Source organism: Colossoma macropomum, unplaced genomic scaffold (assembly GCF_904425465.1).
Source record: "Colossoma macropomum unplaced genomic scaffold, Colossoma_macropomum, whole genome shotgun sequence".
In the NCBI taxonomy this organism is placed as follows: Eukaryota; Metazoa; Chordata; class Actinopteri; order Characiformes; family Serrasalmidae; genus Colossoma; species Colossoma macropomum.
Window position 1 is genome coordinate 1,442,812 of NW_023494791.1, and position 22,889 is coordinate 1,465,700.

A 22,889-nucleotide genomic window follows, 5' to 3' on the forward strand; every position below is an offset into this window, starting at 1 on the left:
CAAGAGGTAAACAAATCAGTACAGCAATACGAAAATAAAACAACACATATAACACAATAAAATCAATAACCAAAATGTGGACTGTGAAATAAGGACGTGCTAAAAGATTTCAAGACGTTAGGTGTCTTCTTGATTTTACTCTCTCTTCAGAACAAAATGTAACAGATGATTGTAAAATGTGCTTCTGGGGGAAAAAGGAAATAAACGTTTGTGTATATCAGCCTTTTGTTCACATACACTTTTGAATAATTACAAGCTTAGCACAGTATTATTTTGTAAAAATGTTCGTTATAATCTTACCACAGCTTCATGTAATACATTGATCTAAGATATTTATATTTAACCATGTACCACGACACATCCCTTTCGATCGCACAGTGTCCCTCATATACCTGTAATTACATCTGTACACCCGCAAAGTCTCTGATTCAACCATGAAATTTACTGAGAACAACAGTGTTACGCAGCATTCTGAGTAAATTTCAAGCACTATGTGTCTAATCTCTATAACTATATGTGGCACTGTAATATATATTTTCATTATGCACAGGAAAACAAAAGAATCTGTTACCATGTGGCAATGAAAAGTGTATATACAAAACAAATATAAATAAATACGAAAATAGATGACAAATATACAGTGAAGTGCAGACTGAATAAAGGTTCTGTGAAGGTGCTGGGGAGGGCGGTTCACATTGTGCACATATTTTTTTATTGTTTTCAATGGGAGAGACATTGTTTTGCGCGCTAGGTGCCTCGAGTCGAGTACCTCTACGTCATGAGTGTTTTTCAGTGCAGACCATCCAGATCAAAAGTAAGGCCGGCTTTACAGTTGTGATGGAGACAGTAATAGAGATTGCAGGAGCATAAATCACAACTTAAAAGGCCATATCCACATTTTCCAACCTCTGTTTATCTCGTAATATCAAACAGCCTGTTTTTGTTACTGTGCCTTTGACTGATATATGTAAATGAGCTCTGTTCTGACTGGCTGCGTCATTTAAAAAGCACTTGGATCCACTCCTTATAATATCAGTGTGAGCAGGTGGAGCCAAACTGCTTTCTGCTGGACAAGTGGATGTATGTAAATGAGCTGTTTCTTGTGACATCACAGAATCAGTGAATTCAAAACAGCCTGTCCGTAGCTTAGTTTTCATATATGGACTGTCCAAATGGGGTCTAAGCGGTACCGTTTGAAACTTTAACAATGTTTACATCATATTCCTTTTTTAAAAAAGTGGGAGCAAAGGAGATTGTTTTCCATTGTATGGGCGCTTTTAAAAAAAAAGGAGCTTTTTAAGGTCTTCACACACTGAATTTTGAAAAAATAAGTGGAATTCCCCTCTCAGTTCATCATGGTTTTGCTGACAGCACCATGATTGCTTGGTAATAGTACTAACTTACTGAAACGATGGCTTGCGAGCGCAGTGGGGGCCTTACCTGTGCAGTGTTTTTGTGATTATTATTTTGTGATTTCATTATGTGACCAAAAATTAACAAGCAAGACTTTTGGCTAATTTTAGCTGAAAGAAGTGCAGCAAAAGTATGATAAGAACACCGCAACGTGAACCCCCCCCCCGCCACAGCATGTTTACTGACAGAATGGTGAGGCCGTGGGGTCAAAAGTCTTAAACACGTCCCTCAGTGGCCGGTCCTTCTTGTCCTCTTCCTTGTCCCCTTCCTCTTCCTCCTCCTGCGCCCCAGCTGTCTGTCCGCACTGCCTGTTTTGTCGAGGGTCCGTATAAGCCGGGCGTATCAGCCCTGCCAGCGGCGGAATGGGCAAGTTATGCATAGCAGGTGCTGCCACGTGGACAGGTGAGCAGGCAGGCGCAGGTACTACCGCGGGCATGGGCTGACCTGGCAGACAGTCAGAGCTCCTGTCTGCGTCTTCGTCAGTCTTCTTTTCAGCTACTTGCGGTGGTGACGAGGCTTGTGGAGGTGGGGGGCTCTCCTGCTTCTGTGGCTGCTTCAGGATGCCCAGCTTTTTCGGGGGTTCCTCGCCCTCTCGTTTCGGGGAGAGTAAGGCGTGGTTGCGAGGATCGTACAGACTGATGCCCCCGAGCAACGTCGTGGGGCTTTCCAGCCCACTGGAAGATGCCAGACGAGGGGCGTACGGTGGTAGCTTCTCAGAATCAGGCTTTGCTGAAGCAGCTGGATGACTAGCTGTTCCAGCGGTACTTCGCTGCAGTCTTGGGTCCATCATCCCGACACCAGAGGAACCGTCTCTCATGGAGGGCAGCTTGGAATCCAGGCTTACAGACCGACTGACCCTGGGATCTAATGCCTTGTGGGTGCGGGGGTCTGTAGGCTTTTCTGCACTAAGACGAGACTCGAGAGTTCTGCCAGGGGGGCTACCCAGTCTAGCCGCACCCTCTTTTAGGCGGGCGGCCGCCAGACGAGGGTCTGGAGGGGCCAGCGAAGATGAGGGAGGGTGGTCCGGTGGTGATGAAAGGCTACGATTCAGCTGGGCATCTGCAATGAGGGGTGGCAGAGGCAGGTTGATGGAGGGCTCCTGTTTGGGGATCAGCAGGGGGATGAGGTCCTCTGGGGCCCACACCACACTGTGAGCGAACGCTGGCCGCTGAAGGAGGATGTCTACCCGGATGTGGCTGAACTGCTTGATTTGGCATCGAGGGTCCCTCGGCGTGGCTCCAGGACTGGGATCCAGTGGGATCAAGGCAGCTTTCTCTCTCAGCTCCCTCTCTCCGTCCTCGTCCTCCTCTCCTGCAGAAGGCTTCTGAGATGTGGAGGAGACTGGATGGGGGTGACGGTGAGGGTCCACCTTGGAGGAGTTAGCCTCCATCGACTTCATCTTGCGAGGGTCTCGGGTCAACCTGGGGTCGTGAACAGCATCCACGTCCTTCCTGGTGTCTGAAGCGTGCTGTCGAGGGTCCACCTTCAGCCGGGGGTCATTAGACAGAGGCCTCTCCTTGTGTAGTCTGGGGTCTGCAAGGGAGGCCGGGGGAACGCCAGCCAGCTGGATCTTGGGCTGAGGCTGCTGAGTCTTCAGCATTTCGTTCTGTTTTTTAAGAGTCTTTAAGATGGCGGTCACGCTGCTGCCATCCTCATCGTCACTGGAATACCAGTTTGTGGTTTCATCTGGAAAATATTAATTTTTACACATAAAAATGCATAAAAATGCCTTATTTAATGTGCAATTATTACTCCCCTAATTATAACTCATTCATGTATGTGACCAAAATAAGTTTCAATTTAAATATAGTACACTCATATATACAGTATGGCTGTCAAAATGAAATTTGACGTTTGCCAAATTCAAAGAAAACTGCACAGGTGAATGCAGAAAACATCCATTCTAATGTTTAAAGGCTCAGCTGTGGCTCCTAGTGTGTTCTAGCCCAATTAAACATTGTAATAAACCCAAACAAAATATTCCAGTGGAAAAGTAAGTGGAAAATTACATTTTGCATTTTACTACGAATTATTTTCTAGCACATACAAATTCACACTAGTACGAATTCATGGCTTTCCCAATTCATTTGAATGGAAGGAGCCATTTTTACTAGTATTAATTTAGTTTTAAGTGAATTTATTAACTGATTACTATTAAATAATTACTTCATGCTTGAATAGAAATACTATGTGAAAATTTAATTATTGAATCTTTAAATTTAATTCTCACATGTTAGAATGGAACTGCATATTTTTATGTGTCTCTACTAAAGTTCAGAGTTTAATTCAACTTCATATGCTTCACAGGCTACTGGGGACTTTTAAAGAGAGGTTGTTTACCATATATAGCTATTTGAGCTGGACTTGTGCATGCAAAGCAGCGTCGGATATATCATTGTTCACTGTGTACAGCAGTGCAAACCTACTTTTGATAAATACTAAATTTTTGATGTATACTTACATTTTTACGTACAGATTTAGAACATGTGCTACACATGCCCTGATAACATTCGTCATTCATATAGAACATTACTTATCATTCATTCTGACACATCTGACTGACTTCACTACTGATGTTTTGAAACAGAAAATGCCCGTCAGGAGGAGTTACTGATATTTTTGAAACCAAATTTGAGGCGACACGTCAGAAATTTCAGAAACGAAGTGACAACTACAGAATGCCATCTTCTTCTCTCTTTCCTATGTGACTAAAATAAGTTTCAATTTAAATACAGTGCATACATACATTAGATCTGTCAAAATAAAACTGGACATTTGTCAAATTCAGAGACAAATGCACAGGTGAATGCAGAAAACATCCACCTCAGCTGCGGCTCCCGGTGTGTTTTGGCCCAATTAGCTAACATCACAAACAAGTAACCAAACACACATCGTTATAAACCCAAATGAAACTTTCCAGTGAAATTTTAACATTTCACATTATATTTCACATCACATTTTACTGAGAAGTATGTTCCACCTAAAGCTGGGCGATATGGCCAAAAATGTTATCACGATAAACAAAATTCATATCGTTCGATATCGATACATACCGCGATAAACGTCAAATCATGATTTCTTTCAAGTTTGAAGACTGATTTTGCTCCTGGGTGGTTAACTGTGGTTTTAAACTATCACTTATGGTCCGATCATGACAAACACTCGGCAAACAGTGGAACATTTCACTAATCTGTAATGGGAGAGTGGGAGAAAGTTTCTGAGCTGTTTTTACCAGCTGGAAAAGCATGGCTATTTTCTAATAGTCATAATTTAAGAAAGAAAACAGATTATTTTAGCTGGTGCCGAGCGCTCGGCTACCCCGCTACAAATGACATCACAGTATTCAGACACCAGCTAGACGACTGGATTCCTCTATACTATCGTAGTAGTTTAAGTGATGAACCGCAAAATATCAACACCAGACAAACAGAGTCCTCCTTTAGGTACGTTTAAACTGAAAGCGGTGCTTTTGTGTCGTGTTTGATCCAGTGTAGTTGTAAGGATTGTGATTTAATGCTGCTAAAGCTGTTAGGATGTTAGTAAAGAGGTGAGTTCACTGTAGGTCAGTACAGTTACACCACTGACCTCGTCACTCACACTCGGTCACAGGAGAACAGATCGCCTGTCGCTCCGCTCAAACAGGGACTGTATAACTCCGCGTTTCAGCCGTTGCTAAAGACTCATCTTTCTCGTGGCCCCCTCCCTCTCTAATCATGTAGAAAAACTCGGAAGTGCGCCCTCTCCTGGCGACAGCAGAGTAGTGTCGCTTTCCTTGCAGTAGAAAACGCCAAGGCTTTCGCTGAACGTGGAAGTGTGAGAATGGTGTATTATATCGAACATTTATCGAACATGTCGTATCGCTCTACCGAGGAAAAGTTATTTCGCGATAATTATCGTTATCGTTTTATCGCCCAGCCCTAGTTCCACCCCATATCATATAGAGTATAGTTACATTTTACCCACAAACATAAAACATGTTCTACACATGCTGTGATAAATGAAATGCCTGGACAACAACAGAACATGTGTCATTCACGTAAAACATTACTTGTCATTCATTCTGATGTTCGGGAATAGGAAATTCCCCTTCAGTTGGAATGACTGATATTCATGAATTTGAGGGGACACCTAAACAACACACATTTCAGAACTGGACCGCTACAGAATGCCGACTTCTCTCTCTCTTTCCTAACCTTTGTCTCTGCCAGAGGGTACAGGGTGCTGCCCGTCAGGTCTGTGCGAGTCGGAGTCCTGCTGGTTTTGGTTCAGGTGTAGAAGCAGGGCCTTCTGGACAGCAGGCAAGAAGTCCTGCATGCCGTGGGACTCGGCACTGCTCTGCTGGGAGTCCTGCATGGACCCTGACAGTCCCTCTTCTGAGGAAAAGAAGAAAAGAGAGACCATTATAGGCGACACATGGAAGCTTTTAAAGAACTGTCAATAACAAATTAAAGGTATCCAGGGCCCAACAGCATCATGCAAATCAGTGTTTCCCACACATAAGGTACACTTGGGCGCTTGCCAGGGCATACAGACAGCCAACCAAGCATATCTTGTCCTATTTTAACAATTTCCAAACATATTTTATACTGAATATATTTTAAATGCCTTATTTGATTAACCAACTAAGTAAAAAAGAATACTAACTTTGGATATCCGTAATTATTAGGATATTACCAAGGTTTATTTCAGACCTGTGGGAAACAACTGAAATGGTACAATGTTAACTCCTCCCTGAGCTTACCTTCACTGTGACTGAAATACACCGATCAGGCTCCACCTCCTTGTTTCTACACTCATTGTCCATTTTATCAGCTCCACTTACTATATAGGTGCACTTTGTAGTTCTACAGTTACAGACTGTAGTCCATCTGTTTCTCTGATACTTTGTTAGCCCCCTTTTACCCTGTTCTTCAGTGGTCAGGACCCCCATGGACCCTCACAGAGCAGGTACTATTTGGGTGGTGGGTCATTCTCAGCACTGCAGTAACACTGACGTGGTGGTGGTGTGTTAGTGTGTGTTGTGCTGGTCTGAGTGGATCAGACACAGCAGTGCTGCTGGAGTTTTTAAACACCTCAGTGTCACTGCTGGACTGAGAATAGTCCACCAACCAAAAACATCCAGCCAACAGCGTCCTGTGGGCAGCGTCCTGTGACCACTGATGAAGGACTAGAGGATGACCAACACAACCTGTGCAGCAGCAGATGATCGGCTCTGACTTTACATCTACAAGGTGGACCGACAAGGTAGGAGTGTCTAATAGAGTGGACAGTGAGTGGACACAGTGTTTAAAAACTCCAGCAGCGCTGCTGTGTCTATCCAAACAGTACCTGCTCTGTGAGGGTCCATGGGGGTCCTGACCACTGAAGAACAGTTTATGCCTGATCGGTGTATAGCTTTTGAATATGGCTGAACAATTAGGGGAAAACATGTAATTGCAATTTTTTGATCAATACTGCGATTTAAATGTGACTACTTTCTATAAATTCAAATGTTGAGATGACACTGAAAAATGTAGGACATAATTAATATTCAGCTCTTGAGATTTGAAAACTGCACTCAGTCAAACTGCAATTTTGATATAAAAACAATTTATCGTTCAGCCTTTACATTATTTTAAGTCCATCAGCTATTATCTTCCTATGTTTCTGAAATGTAAACAAAGCAGTCAAATCTGAGGCCTACCTCCGAGCCCAAGCGACTGGCTGCTGAACAAGTTTTTGAAAAACTCGGAGGGCATCTGACCCATCTTTTTAAAGGGCACGTTCATCTGCGTGTCGGGCACAGACTGAAGTGATGCTCCCTGCTGGTTCATCTGAGGATTCTGATGGTTCATTTGCTGCAGGTTGCCATGAAAGTGTGGACCTGGGAGTCCAGGAGGTGGAATGGAAGGGCCCTGCCCAAAGCCTTGAGGCGGTGGTTGTCCTGGGGGGCTCTGGGGAAGGCCTGGGCCTGGGAAGTGAAGGGAAGGGCAACCCATGGACCCAGGGGACCCTGGAGGTGGTGGATGATTATTGTGGCCTGGGGACATCATGTTACCAGCCTGCATGTCCTCTGAAGCACCGGAGAACTGTCCAGGAGGGGGAGACGTACTGTTGTAGAAATTGGGCCTGAAAAGGAAAACAAGCGTCATCAGCAAGGGCTCATCTCTCATCAGCTAACCGGGAACACGTCTGAATCCCTGAATTCATCCCAAAGAAAGAGATGTACTGAGGTCTGTCATGACCATGAAATTTTATTTGATGATTAACGGCCATGTAAATAATTTGTCTTTGCTTTATTTGTTTTTAAAATGTATTAAAGTTTCTAAATAATTCCACCTATTTTTTAAAAAAAATCTGCATGATTAACTGGTTAAGGAGTAATCAGAGCGGTTCAGAGCGGTTTGGTGTGAAACGCTCTGTTCTAGAGAAACTTACTGAGTCAGAATTGTTCACAGTGGTGGTGATAGGAACCAGACGTCCACCTCTAAAAGCTCCCTCACAGAAAGTTACTACATGAAATGGTTATGAATTCGATGTCTAATGTCTGAGATGCTGTTTTATGAGTTTTAAGAAGATTTTGGCCTAAAATTTATTTTTTAAATCTATTCATGGAGGAGTCAAGAGGCTTTATTGTCATTCCCTCTATGTACACAGTGGAGTGAAATTACGTTCCTCCAGGACCAACACGGTGCAACATGGAACAAAATAGTACAAAGTGCAAACGTGCAGACATAAATGTGCAATAAAAAAATTAAACTAGAAACAATACAATAAATACAATAATTAAATCAGACAGACACAGTAAACAGACAGGACAGTGCAGCACCGACACAGCACTCATTTCTGAGCATGAGGTAATGGAATAAGGTGCAAAGATTATTTAACATGCTGTGATCTGTGAGTTACGCAGTCAGATAACATATTTGAGCACAGCAGTTACTGAGGTGGAGCGATACATGCAGGGTGTTGTGAGGCAAAATAGTCCCCAAAGAAAACTTATTATTTCAGATTTTCCACTATTTTCCATCATCAACATTCCATATAAACTCAGAAGACTCGTGTAGGTTCACTGGTGGTTCTGGATAGGAAATAAAATGTCTATATTTGTGTTGTAGTCATGGCGACCCCTGGTTCCTATCACCACCACTGTAAAGACATCTGAACTATTTCACACCAAACCACTTTGAATGCACTAAATTGTGCAGAAATACAGAAAAACTGTGGAAACCCCTCTGATTAACTAGCTGTCAAAACTTAAACTCTTAACTAATGACAACAGCTCAAGCTTGAAAGAACAAACACTGCTCACTGCTGCCCTCTACAGCTGTTTTTGCATCAGTCAGACGTTAGAACATTTTATGCTGTATTTTATTTACATGCTTTTGCCTCATCCCAACATATAAAAACAGTCATTTCAAAATAAAATTCAACATAATTGCGATCAGCTCAAATTACTGCGCAATTATACTGTTATTATTAATTATAATTATATTATTATTGGGCAATTACAGGCCTAGAGGTACCTTAAAGCAATCTTCTGGGCCAAGTCCACAGTTGGCTGCACTTTGATCTCAAACAGAGAGGGGATCTTCTTGCTCCCGTCCTGCAGGCCCCCCGAGCCAGGTGTCGGCAGGAGCCCGACCCCTGGAGGTGGTTTGGGCAAGGGGGCTATGCCTTGCTTCCTCAGGTCCTCCAGCTCCAGCTCATCCTCGTGGGCATGATCGTCATCAGTGTTCAAGATCTTGAAAATAAATAAATAAATAAATAAACAAAACATACATAAAAATGTAAGGGAATCTAAGTGACAGGGTCGTTTTACATCAAAGAAACTTACCTTGTCTAACAACTCCTTGGTGACCTCAGTCAGAGGATCGTGAGAGAATTTGCAGTTGTCTCCCTGGTAGCACTTCGCTCCCGTGTGGAAGAACTTACAAGGATATTCATTTGCAGGCTTATGTAAAGGATCAATACAAGAAAAGAGGGAAAAAACACCATTCGATACCTACTTAAAGGGGGAACTCCACCAATTTTTCAGAATTTGTGCCTAATTAAATAGATGAGATGTAATCAGAGTGGTTCAGAGTGGTTTGGTGTGAAACGCTCTGTTCTAGATAAACTTACCAAGTCAGAACTGTTCACAGTGGTGGTGATGGGAACCAGACGTCCACCTCTAAAAGCTCCCTCACAGAAAGTTACTACATGAAATGGTTATGAATACATTGCCTGATGACTGAGATGGTTTCACAACACACACTTTAAAATGATGGTTTTTCAAGGGTTGTTTATAAAGAAAGTGTTTCTATATAGAACCATGAACACTCAAAGAATGAGTGTTCATGGTTCTATAAAGAAAGAGTTCTTTGCACGGGTTCTATTATGGGTACGATGTTAAGCTTGTAATAAAAGAAGAACCCATTTTGGTGCTATATAGAACCAACTGCTGCACATTTTCCATCAATCTGAAGAATGTTTTCACCATGCAAAGAACCCTTTAATCATGCAAAGGGTTCTTTGAGTGTCTATGGTTCTATAAAGAACCACTGTCTTTACTAAAGAACACTCCAAGAACCCTCTTTTTAAGAGTGTAGTTTTGAGAAGATTTTGGATTGAACAGTATTCTCAAAACACTTTTTCACTGTTTTCCATCATCAACATTCCATATAAACTCAGAAGACTCGTGTAGGTTCACTGGTGGTTCTGGATAGTAAATAAAATGTCTATATTTGTGTTGTAGTCATGGCAACCCCTGGTTCCTATCACCACCACTGTAAAGAAATCTGAGTCTCTACAATCAGCTATTTCACACCAATGAATGAATGATCCTCTTTACATTTCAACCACAGATTTACACAGCAAATTTTTAAAAATTGGTGGAAGTGCCCTTTAAGCCTTATCAAACTCTATTCTAAAGTAATGATTAGTCCCTGACACACATTCAAGGATATTGTGCATGTAAATGCAGTTCTCTCCTTTAGTGCAGTATCCCTGGACGTAGAACTTGCACAGCTCTTTCTTCTTCTCTGGGATGACGTTGTCATGCTCAAACTTGCACTGATCCCCCTGAACAGAGATAATCATAAATCATAATCACTTATATGCAAAACCCAAACGTTAGCCAACATGCTACCCTGACCAGGCACTGAAACTGATTTACCTTAATGCATCTGCCCTCAATAAAATACTTGCAGATGTTTCTCCCGTTGTGCTCCACTGTGTGCTGGTTGATGAACTCTTGACTCATGATGGGACGTTTTTTCTGGAAGGTTTGCTGGCCTTTGGCTTCCTGCAAGGATCACAAGAACATAGTAACTGAAATACACAGATCGGGCATAACATTACGGTCAGGACCCCCATGGACCCTCACAGAGCAGGTACTGTTTGGGTGGTGGATCATTCTCAGCACTGCAGTAACACTGACGTGCCGGTGGTGTGTTAGTGTGTGTTGCGCTGGTCTGAGTGGATCAGACACAGCGGTGCTGCTGGAGTTTTTAAACACTGTGTCCACTCACTGTCCACTCTATTAGACACTCCTACCTTGTCAGTCCACCTTGTAGATGTAAAGTCAGAGCCGACAGCTCATCTGCTGCTGCACAGTTTGTGTTGGTCATCCTCTAGTCCTTCATCAGTGGTCACAGGACGCTGCCCACAGGACGCTGTCGGCTGGATATTTTTGGTTGGTGGACTATTCTCAGTCCAGCAGTGACACTGAGGTGTTTAAAATCTCCAGCAGCACTGCTGTGTCTGATCCACTCAGACCAGCACAACACACACTAACACACCACCACCACGTCAGTATGATCCACCACCCAAATAGTACTCTGTGAGGGTCCATGGGGGTCCTGACCACTGAAGAACAGGGTAAAAGGGGGCTAACAAAGTATCAGAGAAACAGATGGACTACAGTCTGTAACTGTAGAACTACAAAGTGCACCTATATAGTAAGTGGAGCTGATAAAATGGACAATGAGCGTAGAAACAAGGAGGTGGTCAGAATGTTATGCCTGACCGGTGTATAAATCTATTACTACTGAAATCACCACAGACCACTTGAGAACCTCACCACTTTTGCTCCGTCTCCACCTTCTCCATGCTCTCCTCCTCGGCCTCGTCCTCGGCCCCAGGTCTTGCTCTTCAGTTTCTTGTTCTTGTTGAGGGCGCCGTGCCCCCGGCCCAATCCCCCTCCACCACGGCCTCGGCCTCGCAGCCCACCAACTGGGACAAATGAGAGCAGAGGTTAGGGTGAGGTTGTAATACCATAATATGTCATCAAAAGGTTTTCACAAAACTATTTCTTTTTTTCTGGGATCTGATAAACAAACATATTTTGAAAAATTACTCTCAAAGATTATGAATACAACAATTTAGAGGGTTGGCAATATTGAACTGAACTGAATTCAGAACCATTAGCCAACTGTGTTTTGCACAAAGAGGAATTAGACCTCCGCATTTAACCCATCTGTGCAGTGAAACACCCACATACATGCACACTAGAGAACACACACACTAGGGGGCAGTGAGCACCCCCAGGGCCATATCCACAGCACCCAGGGAGCAGTTGGGGGTTAGGTGTCTTGCTCAAAGAGACTTCAGTCACGTACTGTCAGCTCAGGGAACCGAACCGGCGACCTTCCGGTCACAGGGCTGGTTCCCTAACCTCCAGCCCACGACTGCCCCTCAAAAATGTAATACCACAGTAATACCACGGTAATATTGGAATGAGCTGGAGGAAGAGAGGAAGTTGCGGGGGACAGCCGCGACCCTATCTGGACTAAGCGGTTAAAGATGATGATGACAATGATGATAATATCATGATAATTCATGATAAACGATCAAAAACAATGAATGCAATGATGTGTATTCGACATCTCACACAATGTGCTGCACTAAGCATGATTAAAGGGTTCTTTGCATCATGAAAATGTTCTTCAGACTGATAAAGAATGTGCTACAGACGCTTCTGTATAGAACCTTTTCTATACAGAAATGTGAAGGCAGCATAAATCCAGTCAAACACAGGACTAATTGTGCTGTAATTGTAATCAAACATGCAGCTGGAAAGCATTTAAGTACTGACAATATCCACCATATAGTCAGAGAAGCATATCGTGACACACTGAGACATAATTTATCATGATGAATATTGTCATATTGCCCTCATATAACAAACGCTGTGAGACTCTCAGGCTTCACACAGCAGGTAAAAGTGGCCCAAATCTGATTTTCTCACCAAATCTGATTTTTTTGTTTGGCTGTTCAGATCATCTTTTAAATGTGATCTGTATCATCAGTCTGAACAGATCAGCTCCTAAACTGACCCACATGTGTAAAAGAACAGAGCGTCACGCTGCTTCACGGCTCATCCAGAGGTCAACAATCACGACCGCCAACGAACGCCAGTCTCTCCCGGAGGATCAGCTTCATCTTCACCAGCATCACAGGAGCCATCATGAAGCTTCACTGACTGACAGCTGGGCTCATCACCCAAAATGTGTTTGAGCCGTAAAAAGGGCGCGGTCACTTCTTTGGTTCGCGTCCTCGGATCCTTTAAACTCTGCTTTCAGACTTTTAACTGTTCTTTGACGCTGCAGCCTCGTTCTCCTGCGGCCGCGTTCGGACATTTCTTTAGAAATCTCTTCGATTCGAGCGTTTGCGATTAGGGCCTTCTAAATTTTTGGTACAGCAAAATCAGCCCAAATGTTTATGAGTCTCAGCAGTGCGAAATTAGGACGAATGTCAAGTTGGATTGACGTAAAAGTTGCATGAATTCCAATCTGGCGGTTCAGACTTAGTTGCATTGCCACAGATCGGATACGTATCGGATTTCAGTACCACATATGAAAGCGTCTCAAATCGGAATTGAAAATGTCAGATTCAGTGTGTTTATCTGTTCACACTGACACACAGACACACATCTGTGTCACATAAGAAGAAAAAGATCAGATTTGGGCCACTTTTACCTGCTGCGTCAACAAAGCCGAAGATATAAGCAGCCGTTAAAATAAATGAGCTTTGAAATAAATTAAATGCTTAATTTGGCCGCAACTAAAAGGTGAGCAGATCGTTTAAACAATCACAGGTGAACACACAGAACTTACACTGCTGTCCTTTCAGGCTGGGTCTGTGCTCTTTCGGTGATCTGATCTGGCTGGACACTGTGGACTCTTTAGCTTGTTTGTACTTGGACAGTTCCTCACTGAAGTCATCCTGGTCTTCGTCATAGTCGTATTTGTCCTCGCTCTCACTGTTTCTGCGCTGAGATGACCTCAGTGGTTTTCCATGGCCACCGCTGTGTTCGTGCTCGTGCTAGAGACAAGCAGGTGCGCATGAAAATGAGAAGAAGGATGTGGGAGAGACGAAAGGCGATGTAGGCCTGTCATGATTACCACATAATTGCCAAATCTCGGTTATTTGAGTGTTCAGAATTAATGAAAGAGCCTCTATCATTTATTTCTCTTGTATGTTATAAGGTCCACTTAAAGATTTATGATCCAAAAACTGTCAGAATTAATTTTACCTCTATCTGTGAGAATTAAACAGTGTTTTTGTTACTGTGCCTTCAAGATTGATGTATGTAAACAAGCTCTGTCCTGATTTGCTGTCTTGTACTGTGTCTCATTCAAAATGCAGCCTGGGCTGAAACACTCCTTGTAACAAAGGGGAATTCCACCAGGCTTCCAAACTTTCTTGACAATTAAATGGTTACTATGTAAACATATATATTTCTTTTATTAATATCTCTAATTACATTGATGCGACTTAAGCAGAATAATCACATAAAGAAAGGAAAAGCTAGACCACACTGTTGTTCTCCATGGGCCAGTTTCCCAGACCTAGGCTAAAAACAATTCCCAATTTCCACTGATACTGAAATTAAAGGGGATCGCCACCAAATCTTAAAGTTTTCTGCATAATTAAGTGGTTAAGATGTAAACAAGAGTGGTTTGGTGTGAAACGCTCTGTTCTAGAGAAACTTACCGAGTCAGAACTGTTCACAGTGGTGGTGATAGGAACCAAACGTCCACCTCTAAAAGCTCCCTCACAGAAAGTTCCTACAGGAAATGGTTATGAATTCACTGCCTGATGACTGAGACACTGTTTTATGATCGTTTAGAGAACTTAAACTCCATTCATGGTGGAGGGATACATGCAGGGCGCTGTGAGGCAAAATAGTCCCCAAAGAAAATTTATTATTTCAGATTTTCCACTATTTTCCATCATCAACATTCCATATAAACTCAGAAGACTCGTGTAGGTTCACTGGTGGTTTTGATAGTAAATAAAATGTCTATATCTGTGTTGTTGTCATGGCGACCCCTGGTTCCTATCACCACCACTGTAAAGACATCTGAACCATTTCACACCAAACCACTCTGAATCACTGTTTACATCTCACACCTGTGTAAAAGGTAGGTCACACTTTATATTTTATGGTGTATGATTACATTTGAGTATATATTTATGAATATGCTGTACATATTTTATGTACAGATGATAAACTCAGCAAATAGTCAGACATTGTGCAGAAAAAATATACAAGTGTTTTCTCTTCATGGGATGTGGTAACTTATTTTCACTTATAAAAGCAACGAAACAAATGTCGTTAGACCAGGGGTGTTCAAACTTTTGCACACAATGGTATCATTTAACGCTGGTACAGCCAGTGTTAGCTATGACGTAAACAAAGCAGCCAGGAAGAAAGAGAGCTAATCAGCCACTGTGGCCACTTCAGGCTTCTGCATACATTGAACAAGACAAAACAATTACACTGTTAACTGCAATTATTTATATGACAATTAATCATCAGCTAAATGTGATGATCGTGACAGGCCTGGGTGGATAACTGTAAACGTAATAGCTGAACACAAACTGGCCTTACATGTGCATACTGTCCATCGTAGTCGCGGTACGAGCCTTTGCTCTTCTTGCTCTTGGATCTGTCTTGATGGTCGTAATCAGAGTCGTAGCTGTCGGAGCTGGAGTTGCTGGATGGGGAGTGATGCTGAGAGACGGGAGAGTGGAACAGTGAGACTGAGAACAGAGAGGCTTTGTTCACACAGCAGGTAAAAGTGGCCCAAATCTGATCTTTTCCTTCTTATGTGACACAGATGTGTGTCTGTGTGTCAGTGTGAACAGATAAACACACTGAATCTGACATTTTCAATTCTGATTTGAGACGCTTTCATATGTGGAACTGAAATCCGATACGTATCTGATCTGCGGCAGTGTGACTCAGTCTGAACCGCCAGATCGGAATTCATGTGACTTTTGCGGCAATCCAACTCGACATTCGTCATCATTTCGTGCTGCTGAGACTCATAAACATCTGGGCTGATGATTCTGAACAAAAATCAGAAGAGACTCATCTAAACCCTCCGTGTTTGAAGAGATTTCTAAAGAAATGTCCGAACGAGGCTGCAGGAGAACGAGGCTGCAGCATCAAAGAACAGTTAAAAGTCTGAAAGCAGAGTTTAAAGAATCCGAGGATGCGAACCAAAGAAGTGACCGCGCCCTTTTTACGGCTCAAACACATTCAGGGTGATGAGCCCAGCTGTCAGTCAGTGAAGCTTCATGATGGCTCCTGTGATGCTGGTGAAGATGAAGCTGATCCTCCGGGAGCGACTGGCGTTCGTTGGCGGTCGTGATTGTTTACCTCTGGACGAGCCGTGAAGCAGCGTGACGCTCTGATCTTTTGCTCTGCGACTCAGTTTAGGAGCTGATCTGTTCAGACTGATGATACAGATCACATTTAAAAGATAATCTGAACAGCCAAACAAAAAAAATCAGATTTGGTGAGAAAATCAGATTTGGGCCACTTTTACCTGCTGTGTGAACGAAGCCAGAGACACAGAGACAGAGATCTGAGAGAAGAGAGAGGTCAGCGTACCTTCTGTCTGTCCCTTCTCCTTCTTTTAGACTTGCGCTTCTCTTTTACTTTCTTGTGTCTCTTATGGGAGTGCCGATGTGCTTTATCTTCTTTGTCCCGTGCTTTTTCTCTGTCTTTATCTTTCTCTGCAACTTCGTGTTCCACCTTGTTTTCCTCTTCTTTATCGTCAATGCCAATCCCCTCGTCGTCTATCTCTCCGTCCTCCAGCTCACCGTCTTCCCTTTAAAAATCAACAAGGCACTCATGAGCAGGACATAAAGGAAATGAGAACAACACTCGAGTTCAGCTACTTCACGCTCAACATCAACAACATGGTGTGAATATCTACATACAGTACTGTGCAGACGTCTCTGGCTCCTCAGGAAACTGTTTACAACTATTAATCTCAGGAGTAAGTTTGTTTTTTGACAGTAAAAACAATATATAATATAGGTATTAGCACAAATACACATACATACAATATGCAGCACGTCTGATTTAACATTTAACCTGATTATATAAACCAGGCATTTGATGACAGGGCTTCTGAGGAGAGGACGGGAAAATGGCCTGCATAAACTCAAGGGGTGGAACGAATCTCAAAAATTCATGGTTCAGTTCAGACCTTGATTGTTGAGACACTGTTCCATTCATATTTTTTTTAGTGAAGAAGCAAAAATGGGAAAACATTCTGGGTTTTAATAAATCACCAACAATTTAGGACACTAAAGAGAAGAACACTAAAGATCAATGTATGCAGCCCTGATTTTAAACAGAATACTAATTTCCTGATCTATGTGTTGTCGTGTTTATTGTGAAATGAAACTGAGTTTTGTTACATTAACAACATAATAGGTGAGCAACAGGCTGCACCAGCAGTGGGGGGCAGCGGGCAGAGGTTGGGGGGGATGTCTGTATCACAATTTCAATCTCGGTTTCAGAATCATTACGCCCCTAAAAAATCACTACTGATATTATTAATATTATTTCTATTTACTCTAATATTAGTGTTTTTTTCTGAGCAAATATGCAGTTAAATAGCTTTTTATAATAGCTCACAGTACTACTATACTGTAGGAATGTGTGTATGTATGTATGTATGTATATACATACATATATATATGGACCAAAAGAAACAAAACAACTTGGAAAAAAGTCTGGTTCCATTGACTTACATTAAAAGTAAAGTATGTTCTCATTTTGGAGATATGTTTTGTTTCCGACAACATGATATATAAAATGTGTGATATATAAAATGTGTGTATGTGTGATATACGTACGCATTACTACAGTATTAACGCATATGTATATTAATGCGTATGCATTATTACAGTATAGTAACACTGTGTGTATGTACATATATATATATATATATATATATATATATATATATATATATGTGTGTGTATATATACACACACACACACATACGCATTATTACAGTACAGTAATACTGTGCATGTATATATGTGTATACATACATATACAAATGTACACATAGAGAGAGAGAGAGGGAGGGAGAGAGAGATAGCTGCTGTCAGGAAAAAACCTTGTATCTCCATTTTTATGGTTTTTCATCTTTTAACAATTTGAAAAATTATTTATACATATATATATATATAGACACACACAGTATGTGACTGCTAATAACATCATGAATATGAAACATTCACTTTTTTCTCATTGCTAATACCAACACAACTGCATCAGGCAGCTACTGTTGGGTTTGTCTGTTGCCAATATGGTACCATCGCTGTCCAAAGAAAAACAAGTACCTTCGAAATAAAAACATTCTTAACTTCTAATGTAAATAAATGTAAAGAGTTTTATTATGAAATTCCATCATGAAATGTCCACACAGTGTAAAGGCTGTCACAGCCACTGTGTTCAAATAACGTCCAAAAATAAAAATGTAGGCTTTTTTTGGACAGCGACGATATCTGGCATTAACCTTAAAACAAAAAACTGCTGCATCATCACATCAGCAAGCCTCGAGATGTACACGACCTTCAGGACACATCACAGCTTCATATGAGAGCTAAAAACAACTTTTTATCACTGAGATAAGAACAGAATACCAGGATAAGCATGATCAACTGCCACCTACAGCAGAAGAGATCTGAGATTCTGTGAAAAGTAGGTTAATTAGCAGCTCGTATCGCCGAGCGAGAGCGGCTTCATTCGGCTAATTCAGGACAAAAGGAGCCTTCTGTGATTAAGAAGTGGAGACCATGAGAGTCGCATCAATAGACGCCCAATAATTGCCCCGGTTGGGAAACAGCGTGGGCAGAAATGAAAGGGAGCGATGGAGCTGTTACTGAATTAAAGAGGAATTTTAATGTGTCTGCATAACTCAGTGGTGGAGATTTTAAACAAACTCGCTCAGGGTGGTTTGGTGTGAGAGCCAGATCACTGACAGTGCAGCTGCCTTTCCAGCCCTGACAGACTGAAGCCACAAATATTCAGACTCTTCTATCAGTTGAGATAGAAAGACTGATGGTGTGATTTCACAATCATCACGGGGGGCTTTAACAACACAGCAATGACGGCTGCATCACATACACTGACTTTACACGGTTATTAAAGTGGGAAAAGCGCCTGTTCTCCATTACACACCCATGAAGAAATGACTCTGGGGCCTTAAACCTCAACAAGAAGTAACTCATCAACCACTACACAGTGAAATATCGCACTAAGACAACGTTTCGCAACTGAACAGCATTTTAGACACATGATAACGTTAAAGAGCCCATATCATAAAAACTTTTCATTAATTTTTTAAATAAAAAGATTAAAACATGGTTCTTCAAGGGTTTTTTGGTAAAGAAAAATGGTTCTATACAGAACCTTGAACACTCAAAGAACCATTTAAGCGTGCAAATTAAATACAGAGCCACTTTCTTGTTGTTTGTGACCTCACAAAAACAGTTAATTCAAAACAAACTGTTTTTGCAATTTATTTTCTGTGGGAGTGAAAGGTTTGTTTTGAAACTGTTTACATAGTACACATTTAAAAATTATGGTTCTTCAAGGGTTCTTTAGTAAAGAAAATGGTTCTATATAGAACCTTGAACACTTAAAGCACTCTCTGCATGTTTAAATGGTTCTTTGCATGGTGAAATGGCTCTTTTGATCAACGGAGAATGTGCTGTATATGGTTCTATATAGAACCTTTTTTGAAAAGGGTTCAGCTACTGCTACGATGTTAAACTTGTAACCACAGATGAAGTATTTTTGGTGCCATATAGAACCATACACAGCACATTCTCCACCGATGTGGAGAACCATTTCACCATGCAAAGAATCCTTTAATCATGTAAAGGGTTCTCTGAGCGTTCATGGTTCCATATAGAACCATTTTCTTTATTAAATGTGTAGGTAATGTGTAAACTGTTTCAAAACATACCGTTCACTGCCCAGTCAAAATACGGAAAATAAACTATCAGCAGCCAATCAGAACAGATGTCATTTACACATTCCTGTCTTAAAGGCACAGTAACAAAAACAGCCTGGGATAAAGAGAGGTCGGAAAATGGTCCTGTGAAAATGAACCATGATTATTTTTGGTATGTAAACCCACATGTCAACAGTGAGCCACAGGGGAAAAAAATAAATGCAAAAAATATATAGGATATGGGCCCTTTAACAATTAGACACCACTAAGTGAAGCATTTAGAGATTATCACTCCAAGTTACTTATAGGAAAGCAATGCCGGTGGCAGAACATGTAAACACAGGGAAAGGAAATCTGCAGTGTGTGCCAGAGGTGCGGACTTTAACCTTCCTGACGCGTCGAGTCACTGCAAGCTTGCTCTTGATAGATTACAGCAAAATCAGAACACATTTAAAGGGGAACTCCACTGCTTTTTTCAAAATTTCTCCATAACTCAATGTGTGAGATGTAAACAGAGAGATTCAGAGTGGTTTGGTGTGAAATGGTTCAGATGTCTTTACAGTGGTGGTGATAGGAACCAGGGGTCGCCATGACTACAACACAGATATAGACATTTTATTTACTATCCAGAACCACCAGTGAACCTACACGAGTCTTCTGAGTTTATATGGAATGTTGATGATGGAAAATAGTGGAAAATGTGGGAAAAATGGGTACTGCACCCTGCACACACTTAAAAACACATTTTAGGCCAAACTGTCAATGTCAGGCAGCATATCTGTAACCATTTTGTGTAAGCCTCATAAGACAAATCTGAAAAAACAGAGCAAGTTAGGTTAACTTTGGGGACTATTTTGCCTCACAAGGCCCTGCATGTATCCCTCCACCATGAATGGATTTTAAAAATGTATGTTTTAAGCCAAATCTATCTTTAAACTATCATAAAACAGTGTCTCAGTCATCAGGCAGTGAATTCATAACCATTTCATGTAGGAACTTTCTGTGAGGGAGCTTTTAGAGGTGGACGTCTGGTTCCTATCACCACCACTGTGAACAGTTCTGACTCAGTAAGTTTCTCTAGAACAGAGCGTTTCACACCAAACCACTCTGAACGACTCTGTTTACATCCTAACCACTTAATTATGGAGAAATTTGAAAAAATCAGTGGACTGCCCCTTCATTAACTGCAACCCCACAGGACAATCCAGCTACAGCTTTCAAGGCGTGCACTAATCCCTAGTTTGGATTAAAAGCACGTAAACTCAGCACTGAACTCCTACGCGCCTTTCCTGGCACGAGGGGCGCTTTTTGCCAAGAAAGGGGGCATTTCAGGACTCGCACTGGGGGGCGGGGCATCCAGCACATCACAAAAACACCCTGTAAATGTATATAATTATTATAAAGGGCTACCACGAGTGCAAATGATAACAGATAAAGGGAGGAGTGATGAGATGAGCAGTGGGCACACACTGATCACTGTCTCTAATAATAATAATAATAATATTAAATTAGAAAATAAAAACTGATTGTTGTGCTAGCAAAAAAAATAAAGCGCATGCACCAAAAAAAGGTCACCTTGGTGTACTTTGGGGAGGCCTGTCGCAATGAACTACCCTGAAGATGGTTCTTCAAGGGTTCTTAGTAAAAAGGAACGGTTCTATTTAGAACTATGGACTCCAAATTGAACCATCTGCACGCTTGAATGGTTCTTTGCATGGTAAAATGTTCTTCAGATTGATGGAGAATATTTATATGGTTCTATGCAGCACCAAAAACGGTTCTCAAGCTTGTATAAAGCAAAAGAACCCTTGTACCCTTTTCGGTGGTGTGCAGAACCATTTTTATGCTTAAACTGTTCTTTGCATGGCGGAACAGATCTTTAGATTGATGGAGAGTGTGCTGTATATGGTTCTAGAACCAAGAAGTGTTCTTCTACTGTTATGTTAACCTTTTTGGTTGCTGCACAAAACCTCTCAAAAAAGGTGCTATACAGAACCATACAGCGCGTTCTCCACCAACCTGAAGAACCATTTCAGCATGCAAATGGCTTTATATATACATATACACCACGCATGGTTCCAAATAGAACCATTCCCTTTATTAGAACCCTTGAAGAGGCATCTTTTTTTTCCTTTTATATTAACACAGCTGGGTTGGTGCTGGTTTAACTGGTCACCCAGCAGGGTCATGCTGGTTGACCAGCATACCAGCATCCAAAATACAACATATGCAGGTCTGTGCTGGTTTGTCTAGCAGGGTGTAGCTAACAGAACGAAGCCAGTGCCCTTGACGTTGGAAAACGAGTGAATAAAAAACATCCACTGGAACAAAAAGGTAGAAATAACGCTGCACAAAAGCAGATAAGAGTGTTACTCGACCTTTCATCCCCTGCCAGCTCAGAGTCTGTCATGTTTTGGTCAAGAACGGGGTTTGGGGGGCAGGAGAAGAGGCTCACAAAAGCCATGATGGTTGGAAACGGAGCTGCCCTTTCTCCACAACAAGACTGAGAGGCATTCAGTCACTGATGGAGGCGCTGGCTGGCTGTGAGAGATGATGAAGGATTGTATATTAGTCTGGAAAAAACTCACGGTTACTCGTCTCAACAACATCAACAGTGAGACGGTTAACAGACACCATTATCCTCTCTCTTTCACTGGAGATGAGATTTTAGTGCTGTGGGCACAGCTAGGAGACCCCCAGCTTTGTTAACGTCCCGTCGGCTGGCGGCTGCCGTGGAGCGATATTGCAGACGGAGGTGTGGAAAACAGACTGATATTACTGTTGTTGTTGTTGTTATTTAGCATTCAGTATCTCCGTCAGACATGGCGCCCGTCTCACTTCTCGCAAAATGGCCGCGAAAACGACGAGCCAGACCGAGCTGGAGGCAACGCCCCGCCCGCTCGCCCGCTCGGCCAATCAGAGTTGCCCGGCTTGGGCGAGAACGCGCCCCACCAGCGTCGTTCGATTGGTCGAAGTGCTGGCGGTCACAATTTCCCCCCCGTCTATTGGCTGTCGAAGCTGTCAATAACACGAAGCCGACCATTGACGGGGATCGTTCTGACAAGGTTATTAGCATAAAATCTGTCAATCGATGCTGTCGGGACAAAACCTCGTATCTCCAAACAGGGTGAGAAGGAAAAAACCTACTTCGCTTTTAATGTAAGTCAATGGAACCAGACGTCTTTCCAGGTCATTTTGGGCCGTTTCTTTTGGTCCATTCATCATGAAATTTACACA

General features: G+C 42.1%; 1 protein-coding gene across 1 annotated transcript; it reads right to left on the reverse strand.

The window, feature by feature from the left end:
* Positions 1–1,545: 1,545 nt before the first annotated feature.
* LOC118810090 (zinc finger CCCH domain-containing protein 6) lies at positions 1,546–22,495 on the reverse strand. The gene is made up of 12 exons (XM_036573620.1): positions 22,031–22,495; positions 16,280–16,499; positions 15,272–15,394; positions 13,491–13,698; positions 11,456–11,607; positions 10,550–10,678; positions 10,341–10,455; positions 9,230–9,339; positions 8,919–9,136; positions 7,097–7,521; positions 5,607–5,786; positions 1,546–3,099 (listed from the first exon to the last, which is right to left on the reverse strand). Exons 1-12 carry the CDS (start codon positions 22,114–22,116, stop codon positions 1,592–1,594), a joined length of 3,474 nt encoding a protein of 1,157 aa, XP_036429513.1. The 5' UTR covers positions 22,117–22,495; the 3' UTR covers positions 1,546–1,591.
* Between the last annotated feature and the right edge of the window lie 394 nt (positions 22,496–22,889).